Source organism: Melanerpes formicivorus, unplaced genomic scaffold (assembly GCF_026170545.1).
Source record: "Melanerpes formicivorus ecotype bairdi unplaced genomic scaffold, bMelFor1.0.p_v2 SCAF_50, whole genome shotgun sequence".
Lineage (NCBI taxonomy): Eukaryota > Metazoa > Chordata > Aves > Piciformes > Picidae > Melanerpes > Melanerpes formicivorus.
In genome coordinates, this window is record NW_027142402.1 from 2646680 (window position 1) to 2664326 (window position 17647).

General features: G+C 48.3%; 1 protein-coding gene across 1 annotated transcript in view; it reads right to left on the minus strand.

Moving 5' to 3' along the window:
• Positions 1–11393: 11393 nt before the first annotated feature.
• The window catches only part of PREP (prolyl endopeptidase), a 46450-nt gene continuing 40196 nt past the window's right edge, over positions 11394–17647 (minus strand). The window contains exons 13-15 of the mRNA XM_068160461.1: positions 16201–16332; positions 13174–13330; positions 11394–12067 (exon numbers count right to left, since the gene is read on the minus strand). Of these exons, the coding sequence (XP_068016562.1) occupies positions 11773–12067; positions 13174–13330; positions 16201–16332 (584 nt within the window). The 3' untranslated portion in view covers positions 11394–11772. The remainder of the gene's footprint in view (positions 12068–13173; positions 13331–16200; positions 16333–17647) is intronic.

The following is a 17647-nucleotide window of genomic DNA, read 5'->3' on the forward strand; positions in this document are numbered from 1 at the left end:
AATGGCATTAGATAAAGCTTTCTCCCCAATCCCTCTCCTCCTCCCTTCTGAATTTCTTCCTTCCTTCTTTCCTTCTGAATTCCTTCCTTCTTTCTTTCCTTCACCCCACTGAAGCAATTCCCTAGGACCTAGACAGATTCAGGGCTCCAACCAGGACACTGTTTGTGGCTGGCTGACCTTGCCATGAGGATCTGATAAGCACCAGAGCTGGCCTCAGCCCTCTTTTTCCCCACTGGCCCTTGTGAGACAGGACTGGACATGGATCCCATCCTTCCTTCCCTCACACTTAGGAAGAAGAGGTGTGGCTCACCCTGTCTCCAGATGAAGACAAAGCTGTTATTTACTGGAGAGGTGAATAAGTTGGGCAGGGGTCCCCAGCAGACCTCAGGCAGCCTCCTGTCTCTTTTATTCATCTGGAATGCTGCCTTTTCTTATTCCCACTTTCGCCCTCCTGCTTATGAGACTGTGCTGGGAACAGCCTGGAGAGGTGGTAAATCCTTGCAGCTTCCTTGCATTTGATGAAGTTGGGAGAATTTCTATCAGGGAAGGATTTTTGTCTAGTCATTTTCAGCTGTGGGGGCTTCTCCCAGCTCTCTTGGCTCTAATACTCCAGAGGTGCAAAACTGGAGGCTGAAAGAGCACCGTGGAGCTGATTCAGCCAGCCAAGAATGATCTGCTGCTTATAAACCACAGCTTCCTGTCCAGGCTTTAATAGGTTTGGAGATCTTGAGAAAACCATTGTGTCACCCTCCTGCCTTCCATGAAATAAGGAGTTGGAGGGGAGTAATGGATGAGCTGTCTGAGAAGAGTCTTTGTGTAACAGACACCACAGCCTTTGAGACGTCTTTCTTCTTTTTTTGGGGGGGGGGGAAGGTAAAATGCAAGATCACTTTTCCCTTTCAGAAGAATGGAATCTTGTCAGGAATTATGAAGGACAATTTTTCTCCCCCAGGTTTTAGCCCATTGCTAAAGAAAGGGATTTTTTCTTTGCTTATGACAGAGACAATAGCTAATTCTTCACTGGGTGTGAAAAGAACATTAGGTTTGGAGAAGGCTGCAGAAGACAGAGCTGGCAGCAGCAGTTCAGCTGAACTTGCCTTTTTTTTTCCTCTGCTGGCAAACTGAAAGATATTTTCCATTTCCCTCTTGAAATGTATCTGTGAGGTTCATTGTGGCACCCTGGTAAGTGGGCATGAATGAACTGAAAATGGTACAACCTGAACTGTCTGAAAGGCTTCAGAGAAACCTGCCAGCAGGCTGCTCAGAACTTTGTCCTGAGCCTCTTTAAACTGAGCTTGGTGCATATACAGCTCCCAGCAAGGGAGCAGCATCCCAGAGAGACTGGGACCTGCTGGAGAGAGTCCAGGGGAGGCTCTGAGGATGATGAAGGGACTGGAAGGAACATCACTGCTGTGAAGAAAGGCTGAGAGCCCTGGGGCTGTTTAGTCTGGAAGGCTGAGAGGAGATCTGATCAATGTCTGCCAATATCTGAGGGGTGGGGGGTCAGGATGAAGGTGCCAGGCTCTGCTTGGTGGTTCCCAGTGGTAGGACAAGGAGCAATGGGCACAACCTGGAGCACAGGAGGTTCAACCTCAACATGAGGAGAGACTTTTATGGTGGGGGTGCTGGAGCCCTGCAGCAGGCTGCCCAGAGAGGAGACTTTCAGACCCCACCTGGATCCATTCCTGTGTGACCTGCCCTGGGTGATCCTGTTCTGGCAGGGGGCTTGGACTGGATGGTAGATCCCTTCCAACCCCTAACGCTCTGTGACTGATTCTGTGACTGAGAAGGACAACAACAGGAGCAAGCAGGAGCCCACATTTCCGGACCACACAGATTCAGTGGCAAGTTCAGTGAATTGTTGGAAAGAGAGTCTCACAAAGTGTTGGCAAAGCCAAGTCATTTCATTTTCAAATGGCTTCTCTTTTGGGAGAGAGGTGCTTAAATTTTTTCCCCCTCTCCCTCTCTCTTTTTTTTCCCCTGAAAAAAAGGACATTTTCTTCCATTACAAACGAATTTTGGGATGTGCCTTTCAGTGAGGGGGGAAAAACAAAACAAAAGAAAACAAAGATCTTGAACCCTTTGTTTCTGAGCGTGGCCAGAAGAATGGAAAGCCATGTTTGGCACAAGTAGCAGGGATGGAAAAGGGAAGGGAAAAGGCAAAGAGCAAGACTGCACTGGCATCAGTGTTGGCATCTGTGGCACAGTCAGTTAGGAGTTAGGAGAGAGGAGGAAAAAGAATGAAAGGAAGTCACCTTAACTAATTGTCAGTTGTCAGATGAGCTCGTAATTAAGTGTGAGTAGAGCAAAAGATGTGTAGGTGGTTAAAGGCATTTCTAGTAGTAGGAGCTGGCATCAAAAGCATTTCTATCTTGTTCAGAAGGCAGAGAGCTCAGGAAACTCCTCAGCAGACTTTTGCATGAATCCCAGGGGACAGAGAGCAGCAGCACACAGGTACTGCACAGCCCTTGGCATTAAGCACCTCTGAGCACTGTACCCATTTCCCTCTTTGCAATCACTGCTCTTAACCTTCCCCCAGGCTGGCAAAGCTGCCTCAGGTCACCACAGGGGATGAAGAAACCCGAGGGCTGAGCATCTTGTCACTGGTGAGGCTTCACATTCAAAGAAAACTTGAGCTCACTCCTTAGAACTCTGCTGCTTTTCATCTGCCAAATGGCTTCAGTCACTGTCTCCCACGGCTCTTTTATCTGGCAGAGATCATGAGGGCGGGAAAGGGCTTTAAGGATGAAGCAAAATGTTTCCTCTTTACATCCTCACTTGGATAATCCTCAGGGTGTACCAGGGAGCCCTGAGAACGCTCATGCCTTTTCAAAATCTCTTTCACCAGTAAATTAGACACAGCCCCCAGGGGCTCAGCTCAGAGGGCACTGCCCTCACTTACCTCCGTGGAGCTCTGCACCGTCACCCACCCTCTGTGCTTCCTTCTAGGAATTCTGTAGGTTTCCCCCTAAGTTTCAGCTACCTCAGGTGGTTATTATTTTCTTTTGATGTCTGTTTCTAAGGAAAGTGCAGGTTTCATTTCCAGGGTCTCTGGAAAGGATGCAGTAATGGAAATGATGGAGGCTGCAGGAGAAGGCCACGTTGTGACAAGAGACACAGGGACAAGTGGCTGCTGCAGAGGCAAACCCACCAGCACGGGCAAAAGCTCTGAGAGCTGCCCATCTTCCAGCACAGAGAGCAAAACTCATACCAAGTGCTTTTGTTGGCAGCTCCAAGGAACAAGACGAAGGAGATGCACAAGAGGTGGCAGCAGTCTGCAGGGACAGCTTGCCCTGGAGAAATGAGGAAGGAAAGGAAGAAAACAACAGAAGCTAAACCACAGCTAGCTGCAGCTAGAGGAGCTCATTAAAGGGCCCAGGGGGAGGTTCAGAGCAGCAGCATGTCCCTGTGTTGGGTAGAGCTGACTGCTGGCCAGGGACATCCCATTCCCACAGAAGCACCTAGGGAGAAGGTTTGTTGGAGCCACAGCTAAGGCTCAGAGAGTGTTTCTCTAAAAGCTGACAGCTGGAGGTAGCAGCAGGTGGTGAAAGTGCAGTGAAGGTTGGGATTAAAAGCAGAGGGCAGAATGGGAATTGTAAGGCTGGTAGCAGACATTCCCAGCAGGTGAGATTCAGTGGTCCATGGGAAACAAGCACTGCCTCGAGTCCCTTCTGCATCCCAGAAAGAAGATTTGAGTGAGGCATAGTCGTTTGGAGGGCCATGCATGTGGGGACCATGTGCCACTCAAGGAGAACAGCCAGCCTTCAGAAACTGGCTCCAGGGATTCCTGCATTGCTGAGGAGTGATCTGGAGCAAGGGAGAGAACATTCAGCAAAGCCCCAAGGAGAGGTCTCTGCATAAGTGTGAGCCTGGAGCTACTTTGGCTTTGCCATAATCATTATAGTGCCTCTTGCATGCTGAAGCTCAAGGAGCAGACAAGGTTAAAACAGCAAGAAGGTCAAAGAATGAAAAATGAGCAGGCATGGGGATGGTTAGGAAAGGTGAGAGAGCCTTGAGGAGTGGGAAGTAGGTAAGGAAAATAAGAGATGCCTCTAACATGTAATACAGTGCAGAGAGAACAGGTTGGGAGTGTGAGAAGGACGGAGCTGCTGCTGGAGGGTAAGATCATGGAGGCCAACTTCCCTGCCAGAGCAGGGTCACCTAGGGCAGGTCACAGAGGAATGCATCCAGGCAGGTTTTGAAAGACTCCAGAGAAGGAGACTCCACAACCTCTCTGGGCAGCCTGCTGCAGGGCTCTGTCACCCTCACCACCAAGAAGTGCCTCCTCATGTTGAGGTGGAACACCCTCTGTTCTGGCTTGTACCCTTTGTTCCCTGTCCTGTCACTAAAGAATATCACAGGTAGGCACAAAGGAGAAGAACCTACCCTCCACTTCAACTCTGCTGCCCTGCAGGCAGCCTGGTGAAGCCTATCAGCACCACAGCCTGCAGAGCAGGGTGAAGTGGCTGAGCAGTGAAATGATGCAGTCTGTCACATCCTTCCTCAAGTCATTGGTACATCATCCTTGGCTCCCAAAATAACAGCCAAGTAGAGAATGTTCATGGATGGGTGACTGCAGCTCAGCACCAGCCTGACAGCTGCTGTAGAACCTTGGGATGAGCTACAACCAACACATCTCAACCCCAGGCTCTGAGAGCTAGGAGGAACAGCCTCTCCTTCAGCTCCATAGGCAGGAGCTGAGCAGAACTGTGCACCCAAACCAGCAGTACCCAGGTCTCATCTAGGCACCCACATCTCTGCTGGGCTGGTGATCACTCCTGGTGTTTCTGACAGGTCCTGCTACAATGGGGGTCTTGTCTCACCCCCCTGCAGTTAATGCAGCAGGAATCAGAGCACCCTGGTGAGCAGAAGGCAGTTTTCCACAGTGCCTCTCCAGGTGATGCCCACCATCAGGGTGAGTCTTCCTCTGGCTCAGGGTGGCTGTGGCCCCTTGGCAGAACAGACTTCCTAATTCTCACCCAAGGGAAAAAGCAGCAAAATTAATGACAAGTGTCCAAACCCTGTAATGAAATGGGCTCAGGAAGCTTTCCAATTCATTAGCCAGGAGCAGTTTTGTCCCCTCTGATACCCCTCCCCCTCAATCCACTTCCTCTGGCAAGCTGGAGGGCCCTGGAAGGCTCTACCCAGCAGGAAGAATGGGCAGCAGGCCCAGGGCAGCAAACTGTTTTGTGGCTAGGTTGTTGTGTGAGGAGTGACTGTCATCTGTGAGAGGAGGATGTTTTCCAGCTGGTCCTTGGCAGCTGAAGCTTGGCTGGAGGATGAGGACGTTGTGAGTCCAGGGCATTGCAGGAACTTTTGCTTTCAGGCACCTTTGAGTCCTCTTCCAAAGAGCAGATGGGGATCTGCCACTTCCCAGAAGCTCAGGGAGATGTGAGCATCTCCAAGGAGGGAAAGTAAGGCCTCCAGTCTCAAAATGCAGCTGGAGGTTTGTTTATGGAGGGTCCACAACAGAGGTTTCCCAGGCTCGGAGGTTTATGGGCAGCAGTCGTGGATGTTTATTCCACTTCATGACAGCCATGCAGTTTCTTAGTCCCTGTGTCTGTAGCATCACAGAATTGCTTTGGCTGGGAAAGACCTTCAAGGTCATTGAGTCCAAGCATCAACCCAACAGCCCCATGCTCACTAAACCATGTCTTGCAAAACCAATTTTCTAGTGGAAGACAAGGTGAGAGGCAAACCAGAGCAGAGCTGCAGCTTGGGTGCCTACAAATGGTCGTAGAAAAAGAGTTTAAGCCATCACATTTCTCATACTGAGCAGCTTCAAATGAGAGTTGAGGTTCTTCAGCCTGGAGAAAAGAAGGCTGGGGGGAGACCTTAGAGCAACCTTCCAGCACCTAAAAGGGGCCTAGAAGAAAGCTGGGAAGGGACTTTGTACAAGGGCTTGTAGTGATAGGATGAGAGGGAATGGATGGAAGCCTGAGGAGGGGACAATTAGAGTGGGGATTAGGAAGAAATTCTTTACAGTGGAGGGAATTGGAACTGGATGATCTTTAAGGTCCCTTCCAACCCAAGCCATTCTGTGGATCTATGAATAAATGATAACAATAAGTGCCTCTGATATTGGGATGCTCACAGCTGTTCAATGCCTGCTAGGTGGGCAAAGCAAACAGGAATTTCTCTGTTGTGGCTTTTGTTTTCTGACACTTTCAAAGCCTCAGAGGAAGAAAAGAATGGATTTGATGGCACCACTGAAATGCAATGTAGCTTAATGTTCATCTGTTCTTCTGCTGAGGAGATGTCAGAGGTTAAGCAGAGGCAGAGAAAAGCAGCAGGAAGATGCTGGTGCTAAGATCCAAATGGAATTACCAGCTGCCCTTGCTGAATTAACCTATTTCATGCAGCTCAGCCCACAGCTGCTCTGTAGCCTCACTGTGGGCAAGCTTACATTTGTCATACAACCTTCTCTCCTAAAGCCAGGAAATTCCACCCCCCTCTATGCCTAGAGGAATGCTTATTTTGGAGCCCACACAGTGAGTGTTCATCCAGTCTCCTGGAAGGGCTAAATCAGTTTCAATACCACAAAATCAAGCCCTTTCTATTGCTTTTCTCCTCCTTATCTCCCCAGTATTTTGACAGTGATGTCAAGATGAAAGCTGCAGATAATATTCTGGGCCCAACATTGACCTGTTTAGGTTAGAGAGAAAAATGTAAAGCTTCAGTTACCACCAGCAGATAGCTACCTAGCACACTTATTTAAATCAGAACCATCAGATGGATGCAGCTGGAAGAGACCTCTAAGACCACCGAGTCCAACCATCAGCCTACACCACCATGGCCATCAAACCATTTCCCAAGTGCCGTGTCCACACCTTTCTTGAACAGCTGCAGGGATGGTGACTCCACCACCTCCCTGGGCAGCCTGTTCCAATGCCTGACCACTCTTGCAGCAAAGAAATTGTCCCTAATATCCAACCTAAACCTCCCCTGATCCAACTTGAGGCCATTTCCTCATGTCCTATCACTTGATGCTAGGGAGAACAACTCACCTCTCTCCAGCCTCCTTTCAGGTAGTTGCAGAGAGCAAGAAGGTCTCCTCTCAGCCTCCTCCTCCTCATTAAGGAGTTCAAGAATAACATCTCCTTCCTTTTTGCATGCAGAAGGCCTGGGAGGCAATGCAAGTAGTGCACATGCACAAACTGTTGTCTTCTGAGCAGCACTGGCAGGCTGGAGATGTCACCTTTGCAGAGACAACACCCACCCATTGACTCCAGCCCTCATCCTGCCTCTGCCAGGGAAGCCAGAAGCCTGCAGTGAAAATCACCACAAACTGCCTCTGGCCATTCAGACTCTCAGCATGAAACTTGCCCTGCTGTGGGTAAGGGCACCAGGTTTGTCCCTTGCCTCTGCTGCTCCTGCTAGCAAGGCAGGAGGAGGCCTGCAGAACAGGGATTCTCACTGCTATGTTGTTGCTCAGCTCTGGGGTGAAATGTTGCATTTTCAGTGAAGCTGCTTACAGCAAATCAGGAGGAATGGCCAAATCTCAGCCCTGCTTCTGACCTCCAGCTCATTCCTGCAGATGCCAGTGGCCAGCCCAGCTTCCACTGAAGCACTCCATCAGTGGGACTCCTCTCTCATTAATTAACTGAAGACATGAACTTAGAAATAACGTTACCTTGAGCTAAACCCCACTATCTGCAGAAGCCTGCCCCACCTCCCCCTCTTGCAAGGGCACCTGAAGGAAAAGCCAGAGGAATGCTTCCTCTTTCCCTGGCATGCAGGATCCTAAGGCAGAAGTAACTAAAAGCACAAAGTTGCCCAAGCTGGCTGCTCAGGCAGCCTGGAGCTGCACAGAGGCACTTGCACAAAAGCTGTCTGCTAAGGACCGTTGAAGAGCTTTGCAGGAAATGGGGTGGTTGGTTATCTGCTTGGCTTCCAAGTCCCTCCCCTGGCCCTCCCCCCTTGGAAAACCCCTGTCACAGGAGAGGCTGCTAGGAAAAGTCGAGGAGCAGATCTGGGGCAACCCTGAGGGGGCCACCTCGGGCTAAAAATAAACGAGTGACCTGACAAGAGAGATGTTTGGAGGCTGCTGGTGGCCACATCCAACCCAGCAGTCCTGCTGCTCATGTTCCTGCCTTCCCGCAGGCAGATGGCAAAGCAGTCAGGAGAATCCCAGTGAAACAGGAGAAGCCCCAAGTGCCAGGAGCAGGTGTCCCCAAGCTCTGTCTTGGGTGGCCTTTATTTTTACATCTCCACAGCTGCCCTTCTTCCACCCATAGATCTGGGAGGTTGTACTGCTGGGGAGGGTGCAGCCCTCAGCTAAATTCAGGTTCTTTGAGGGATTTTTGGGGAGGGTTTTTTTCCTTTCTTCTTTCTGCCCCAGCTGCTAAAATGCAAATTAAGTCAGGTGTAAAGCAATTCCTGCCTCTCCTTCTGTGAAGAATATGAAGACTCTCAGCTTTTAAAAACACCTCTGACCTTTTTCACATGAATCAACACTAATGCAGATGCATTCTCATGGGAGCTAATTCAACTAGGAGGATCTTCACATGAGCTGTGAAGAGTATCAGGAGGAGCACTATGTGAAAAGTTAATTTATTTCCACCTACAGCCAGAGTTTGGTTCATGTAGCACAAGCCTCTCATAGGACCTAAAAAGGTTTTTTTGGGTTTTGATCTTGGCACAAACCACTGCTATCTATGTTTCTAAGAGGAAATGATGTTGAAAAAGGACATTACCTTGCCCAGCTGGTGAGTTTTGCTTCATGCACTGGAAAGGAAAGGCACAAAACACAGAGTTTCTTCACAAAATAGAAGAGAGAAGAAGCTAAATTCACCACCAGGCCACCGGAGATGCCATTAGGGTTTGTGCAGCAGGAATGGTTTGGCTCCAGGTGGGTTTAGAAACTCCTGAGCCTGGTGAGAACACAGGCCAGAGGGTCTAAGGATGACTGTAATGCCAAGCATGGTTCTGGGAGAAGGCATCCATCTATGCCCAAGTGGGAAGCAGCAAGGAGGGGCAACAAGACTAAGAACAACTGCCAGGATAGCTCTTTTTTTGGTCCCTGCAAAATCAAAGCCTGCTTGGTGCAGTGCACCAGAGTGCAGACAGCGAGCAGGCAAATATTCCACCTGCTTGACAGCTACATCCTAAGCTGGGACAGATAGGAAATGGCAGCTCAAAAGCTGTGTCTGTGTCAAATCATCAGGGAGGCTGCGTGGAAGCTCTTGTTCCGCAGTCAGAAGTAGGTTAAACATGTATGGGCAGACCGGGGCTCCTCACAGAGCACTGGGAAAGGCAGGAGGGGGAAAAAACTGCATGTGAAGAAAACAATCTTGACAGAACTGTGGCTCTGGGGTTTGGTTTCCCTTTGTTTGCCTTTGTGTTTCTGTTTGTTTAAACCTGTGTCTTCAGAAATAGTTACAGAGCTAGCAGCAGATGGGCTGCTGAAGAGCTATCCCCATAGCCTGACTAAGCAGGGTAAGAAGGTAGATTATTATTGTTGCTCATAACAAAGTGCTTGACTCTGCAGAATAAAAACCTAAGAAGGTAGATTATTATTACTGCTATTAATAATAATAAATAGCTTGACTGTGCAGAATAAGAACCTAAGAGCTTAGATTCTTCTTCTTAATAATTACTAATTAAGAGTTTGACTGTGCAGAATGAGAATCTAAGAACTTAGGATTCTTCTTCTTAATAATAATTAAAAAAAAATTAATAAAACTAATAAAACTAAACCCAGACTAACACAAACAATAATAAAACCACTCCCACTAAAACCACTCCCCCTGAAGCCACTCCCCCTAAAACCACTCCCCCCAAAACCACTCCCCCTAAAGACACTCCCCTGAAACCGCTCCCTCTAAAACCACTCCCCCTAAAGCCACTCCCCCTAAAGCCACTCCCCCCAACACCACTCCCCCCAACACCACTCCCCCCAACACCACTCCCCCCAACACCACTCCCCCTAGCTTGGCTCTGCAGAGAAAGAATCTAAGAGCTGAAGATTCTTACACATAATGTGATGATGATGTCTAATCCCTAGGTTATTACATGCCTAATTATTATTACATATAATAATACATAATGATAAACTACTACCAGTAAGGCTATTATTAATTAAAATACTACTAACAATGCTAAATTAAAATACTAATAGGAAACCAACAACTAAACCTAACACAAATAAAACAAGAAAACTAAGAATAAAACTACCTTACTGATTCTATGATTCTACTACTACTAATAAAACTAATACTGCTACTACTAGCTTGACTCTGCAGACAAGAATCTAAGAACTGAAGAGTCTTACACATAATATGATTTATATTACTTATCTTATGTATTATTATTACATATAATACATAATAATAAAGATAATTATTAATAGCTTTACTATTAGTCGTTTAAAATACTACTTACAAGACTAAATTAAAATACTAAGAGCAAGCCAACTAAACCTAACACAGATAGTAATAAAACTACTGCGGAACCGCTGCTGCAGGCGCTGCTGAACCTGCTGCAGGCGCTGCGGAACCGCTGCTGCAGGCGCTGCGGAACCGCTGCTGCAGGCGCTGCAGAAACGCTGCTGCAACTGCTGCTGCAACCGCTGCTGAAACTCTGCTGCAGGCGCTGCAGAAACGCTGCTGCAGGCGCTGCGGAACTGCTGCTGCAGGCACTGCAGAACCGCTGCTGCAGGCACTGCGGAACCGCTGCTGCAGACACTGCGGAACCGCTGCTGCAGGCGCTGCTGAAACTCTGCTGCAGGCACTGCTGAACCGCTGCTGCAGGCGATGCGGAACCGCTGCTGCAGGCGCTGCGGACCCGCTGCTGCAGGCGCTGTGGAACCGCTGCTGCAGACGCTGCTGAAACTCTGCTGCAGGCGCTGCTGAACCTCTGCTGCAGGTGCTGCAGAAACGCTGCTGCAGGCGCTGCGGAACCGCTGCTGCAGGCGCTGCAGAACCGCTGCTGCAGCCACTGCAGAACTGCTGCTGCAACCGCTGCTGAAACTCTGCTGCAGGCGCTGCGGAACCGCTGCTGCAGGCGCTGCGGAACCTCTGCTGCAGGCGCTGCAGAAACGCTGCTGCAGCCACTACTAGCTTGGTTCTGCAGAGTAAGAATCCAAGTAAGACTCTTAAGATCTCTTCAACTTTCCCAGCCTCCCATTTTTCTCTCCCGTGTGGAAACAAGTGATAGAAGAGCAAACTGTTGGCACTTTGAAGCCTCTCTGGAAAGAAAGGAGAGCTTTACCAGCATTGTTATTCTACAGACTGTAACACACTTCTGAGCAGCACAGGGGAGGAAGCCTTTTAATGGTATTTAATGATCCAGGTTGCTGCCTCTTTAGTATTTTTATGGCCAGCGCTGAACACCTTCAGCTTACATTCTTATAAATAAGTACCTGTGTAAAGAAAGTATGCTGACAGTTCTGGTATGCAGACAGTGCTTACATTTAATTACAGGTGACCTGGGTGAGTTTATAGTGTAAAATACATTAAAATTGTTTACAGGAAAGGAGTTCAACTAGCACTAATTCTGCCATCTAGAAAGAGTTTGCAGCGGCACTGACAGCAGCTATTTACCTCAACATGCTCGTCAAAGGGAGGCAGTAGAAAAGAAACTCAAAGAAATGCCAACAAAAAAAACCCAAAACCAAGAAGAGGGAAGCACAGAGGATCAAAACTCCACAGCAGGTTGGGTCAATAAAATATTAAACTGCAGTTCTCAAATGTAAGTACTACACCGAGGAGCAGTCTGCTTGGTCGTAACTGGTGTTAAAGCCCTTAGAGGAGACAGGGAGGAGCTCTCTGCCTATTCAATCCACTCCAGGTTTAGGCACCGTGCTATAAAAGCAAACATATCCGAGACTTCTTCAATGACTTTGGCAGTTGGCTTCCCTGCCCCGTGCCCAGCCTTGGTGTCAACGTGGATGAGGAGGGGGTTGGTCTGCTTGCGGCTGCGGCCCACCACGTACTGCAAGGTGGCAATGAACTTCAGCGAGTGCAGGGGCACCACGCGGTCATCGTGGTCTGCTGTCAGCAGCAGTGTGGAGGGATACTGGATGCCATCTTCTTCTGGCAGCTTGATGTTGTGAAGTGGAGAGTACCTGAGAAGAGCACACAGATGTTCATGGTTTTTTATTTCCCCCCATCCTTCAAGATGCACCAAGAAGATCCTCTCACACTGAAACCACAGACTCATAGAATGGGTTGGGTTGGAAGGGACCTTAAAGATCACCCAGTTCCATCCTCCCTGCCATGGACAGGGACACCTTCCACTAGCCCAGGGTGCTCAAGGCCTCAACACAGTGGCATTGTTGGTAACACTCAGAACACAGCTTTCAGCTGTGCCAATCAGAACTGCACTACTGGCAGCTGATGTGTGGCAGTGCCCGCAGCTGTCTGGCTCTCAAAGGTGAAGCAGTTTCTGAGGGCAATGTGCACACATCTCCCACAACACCAAAGACAGCAGGGATGGGCAGCAGCAAAACCGCAGCAAAAGCTGTCCAGCCCTCAGCAGGATCCATCCTGCTGGGAAACAGGGCAATGGAGACTTTGTCCCAGCACGTGTGTGCAGTCCAGGCCTGCATGTGAATGGCTTCCTCACACCTGGGAACAGCTTCTGATGGTAAGGCACAGGTGCTGTACAGATACTAAATTTCCCCCCTCCAATATTTAGGCCATCTCAGAACATGCCTGTCCTCTGAGGGAACACCATGCAGGAAACTGAAGGGAGACCTGTGAATTTTCCTGCTTTCAACATATTACTTTCAACATTTCAACTTCAGATTACTTTCAAAATTGCCTTTCTTTGCTGCAGAACTTTGCTGTGCTGCTGTTCAATTCCCACAAACAAATTCCATCCACACTGTCTGAAATCATTCCCAGTGGTGATTGCCTCTCCTCCACTCTACAAAAATCCAGTTTGTGTAGTGGTTCACTCGAGAGCATTCTGTTGGGACAGCCTAAAGGAGTCATTATGCAGAAAGAAATCCTTCCAAGCTGCTGGTAAAGGATCTGTGAGAAAGTGACCAGTTGACTCAAGAGGGCTTTGAAGATCTCCTTGCATGCCACACTGACTTTGGAAATGCTGAACTCCCCAGACCCAGTGTGGGAAAGGATGAAGCAACTCTTAGTAAAACTACTGATCATGAGAGGCTGAAAGTGTGGAGCAGATGAAGCTCTGCTGAAGCATTTCTCTGCAGTCACTTACTTGCACAGCCACTCGAACTGCTCCTTGCAGTCGGAGCAGCCGTAGTCAGTGGTCCAAGCGTGGCCAATGGTGTACTTGTGGAACTTCAGCATGTCCATCACTCCCACCTGGGCAATGGCACAGCCAAACAGGTCAGGGCGCTGATTGGCACAGGCAGCTTGGACAGAAAACAACTCTGTTAGCTTTCAGAGCTGAAAGGATGAGAAACTCAGCAGTGAAAAATCATATAATGCACTGGGCTGGAAGGGACCTCCAGAGCTCATCCAGTCCAACTGCCCTGAACTCAGCAGGGACATCCCCAACTAGATCAGGGTGCTCAGAGTCCCACCAAGCCTGATCTAGAATGTCTCCAGGGCTGGGGCCTCCCTGGGCAACCTGCTCTGGTGTTTCACCACCCTCATAGTACAGAGCTTCTAAAGGTCCATCCTAAACCTCCCTGCTCTAGTTTAAAACCACTGCCCCTTGTCCTAGTGCTACTTGCCTTTGTAAATCTGTTGCCTGGTGCCCTGACAAACTCCTGTTTTTAAATGTCAAGAAGAGCACTGAGATTTTCACAGAACTATTGCAATGGATCTCAGAATCCCTTTCTTGCTTCAGAGCTGATCACTGTGTTCACACATAGCTATGCTCTTTCCTTGTATCTCCTCATTTTTGTCTGTTGTGGGAATGGATTTATTCCCATTCTTTGCCTCCTGCTAGCCAGGATGTTGCCATGACATGACCTTGCTTCCAGCTCAGCCAGAACTTTCAAAGGTCCTTGCTGAGAGCTGTTGAAAATCACCTGGCTCACTGCTACAGGCACCGTATGCTGCCCGACTCCTTCCAACAGCAGGATGTAACTCCAGCCTGCAAAACTATCCCTTGTATGTCAGCTATTGCTTACTGGTCTCAACTGGTTTACTCGTTGGAGAAGTCAGATTCACTCATCTGCAGCTTGTGGCTCACCATGAACCACTTCAAAATTGGCATTACACTTGCCCCCTTCTGTTCTTCAGATATTCAGGCTTTAGCCTGCAGTTTCATTCTGCAGCCTGCTTAGGACCTTGTGTGTGCACCATCTGCTCCTGGCAACACCCTGCTTTACATCTGATTGATTCCAAAAGCTCTTCTGCTGATGCTTCAGCTTGAGTCAGCTCCTCAGAGTATTCCCCCATGAAGAGACTCTGGTGCAAGGAACTCCCCACGCTCCTCAGGAGGGAACATCAGAGCAAACAGACCATTTACTTGTTCTGCTCTGCCATTATCTTTCTTCAGTGCTCCTTTTACACCTCACTAACCTTCAAGTCCCACAGATCCTCTGGCCAGCTTCCTGCTTCTGATGTGCACAGAGAGCTGATCTTTATACAGTGGAAGCAAACAGCTCATAAGTCTCCTGTGGTCCAGCAGTGCCTGTCAGAATTTACCCTCTTTTCTCCAGCTGGATGTGATTCCTGTTTTCTCAAGGATGTGATTTAATTTCTGGTCATCTGTGCTGACTCTTCCTGGGTCCTTCCTGAGCCATCTGCACACTGTGTACCTTAAAGAGCTGCTCTTTAACCTTTCAACTGAAGCTTTTGATTAGATCCCTTTCCATATTATTTCATCACCATATATTATATTCTGGTAGGAAAAACAAACATCCCTAATCAACTCTCACCACATTTAATCTGAGCACTCTTTATTGCAGTGGCTCTTGAAGTGCAAATAACTGCTGCTTCTGGTTCCCTAAATAGTTACTTCAGTAAGAAATCCCTTATGGAGCCACTCAGCCATTCCCACTGCACCCCTTTCATTAGTCATAATACTTAATTATAGGCCTTAATAAACTGTAACCCGGACCAGCAGTTTACTCCTCTATACACTGAGCCATAAGATTCAGTACAAAATGAAGATTTCAAACCCTCAGAGCTGTTGGTGTGAGCAAACAAGAGGTCAGCCACAGTGTGTGCATGAAGGAGGTTTTCAGCTCACAGCTGTGCTGCCCTGCTCAGCTCGGGGATCACGCTGCAGGACAAGGAATTCTTGTTTTGCAGTTGAATGAGGCAAGAGCCCAGGGCCCTGCACCCTTCAGAGACACCTCCTGCTAGTCTGACTCAAAGGAAACAGCATTTTGGAAGAGTCACTATGCTCTTCCTTGTCAGCTTTGTCTGCAGTCAGTGAGCACTGAGGAAATCTGGCAGGGGGTCCCTGCATGTAAAGCAGGAGTTATGCTCACTGGTGTTGCATCAACAACTACTGCAAAGCTTTGTTCTGCTCTGATCAAAAAGCACTTAGAGGAGTTTCCTAAATTCACCTAATTCTACCCAGTCAAGGGTACCCAGTCTCTGTCTGGCTCATTGAGAACATGGGAATCCAGGAGGACTATAATCCATCTGCAAGGGCAAGGGAATGTTTCTAACAACAGACTTTTTGGAGCAGGGAGGTCTAGACTCCTACCACCCATCTCCTACTGGAATGACATCACACAATCATAGAACAGCTTAGGTTGGAAGGGACCTCAGAGATCATCTGCTCCAACCTCCCCACTGTGGGAAAAGCCACTTTCAACTAGACTTGGCTGCCCAAGGCCTCATCCAGCCTGGTCTTGAACACCCCCAGAAAAGGCATCCACAGCCTCCCTGGGCAGCCCATTCCAGAGCCTCACCACCCTCATACTGAAGAACTTCCTCCTAAGCTCCAGCCTAACCCTGCTCTCCCTCAGCTTCAAACCATTCCCTCTTATCCTACTGCTAGACACCCTCATGAAAAATCCCTCTGCAGCCTTCCTGTAGGATCCCTTCAGGTATTGGAAGGCAACTCTAAGGTTCCCCCAGAATCCTCTCCAGGCTGAACACCCCCAGCTCCCTCAGCCTGTCCTCACAGTGGAGGTGTTCCAGCCCTCAGATCACCTTCGTGCCTCACCATGCTCTCAGTAAAGAAGCTTTCCCCAATGTCCAACCTAAACCTCCCCTGGCACTCTGGAGCTTTTGAAAGGAGGCTCTGATACAGAGCTCTGCCTGGTTACTTTGATAAACCCTGCAGCAAACCCAGGACATGGGCAGTCCTTACCAACTAAGAGGCCTCCATTTGAGCCTCCATTAATGGTCAGCTTCTTCGGGGATGTGTAGCCCTCCTTGATGAGGTATTTGGCAGCACACTGGAAGTCATCAAAGCAATTTTGTTTGTTGGCCAAGATACCACCTAGCAGACAAATAAAACAAATCAGTTGGTGCCATAAAACCCATTTGATACCATCTCTTCAGAACAACATGTGTGCAAAACTAGCTGGGAGCAGTTCCAGTTCCATGAACCTTTTAATAATTGATCCAGCTCAGAAGGACAGCAAAAGGGAAAGATTCTTTCAACACAGAGAGGGGACAAGATGGTTCTGTCAATATCTCCAAGGCTTTCAGAAGCTCTGAATAATACATACCTAACACTGTGGAATGAGTGCCAGGCTCCTAACCAGTCAAGTTAAAGCTAAAAGCCTTGCATTGCAAAATACACACAAGAGTGACCACATCCAACCCACTGGAGGTTTGCTCTGATTGGACTTTTAACAGCACTAAACTCAGTGACAGCTTCTAGAGGCAACAAAGCTTCAACTTCTAAACCAAACTGTATAAAAGCAGCACTTTAACTTCCTAGAGGTAGAGTATGTGGCTGGTAATTCTGTTCTAGTGTTTGCTTCCATAGCTACAGATCCATCCAATAGAAACAAACAAACAACAAAGGACTTCAGAGTTGCCTCTTGGTTGGAAATTTCATTAACTGTCAACATGAAAACATCCAAGATGCTGCCACCCTGTTCAATAAAATCCCTGATGCCATTAGGTGCATGAGGGATAAATCATGACTGAAAAAGCAGGCCCAGGTAACATCAGTGGTTAGACTTCCAGTTCTCAAAACAAAACAAAAAGTGTGGGGATAGAGGAAGGAAAAGGGACTGATTTGCCCTACAACCTTTCAACTATTTGAGCAGAAAAGAATCAACCCAGAGGACTCACAGTTGATCAAATCTCCCCACTTTAGATGCTTGTTTGGCAGGAGATTAAAACTGGCTTCTCCCCCAAGATTATCCTTCCTTAAGACCTGGTATGGTCTCTCTCAGGCAATTAAATGCCAAGTAAGACATAGGAACTAGGAAGAAAATCCTCACATTCCTCTAGCAAAGGCTGTGGTCCAGCCAGGTGAGAGTGGCTCAGTGGATGCAGAAGTGGAATTCCAGTCCCTTCCACGTTGTTTAGAAGCTGGATGTTTATTCCCAGCTGACTGCCTAAGGTTTCCACTGTGATCCAGGAACTTCCAGGACAGTTCACACTACCCCAAAATAAGTGAGATGAGCTCTAAGCTGGAGGTGTCTCTCTGTCCATCCAGGGATCCCAGACACTCAGCCTACACTGGATGCTTCTCTTCTACGATCCTAAAATGTGGTGAGGTAACTCTGATGCTTGTTGATGGAGGCTGGTAGAACTGGGAGTGCTCTATGCTTTCATCTTCCTTTGTTCACAAGCAC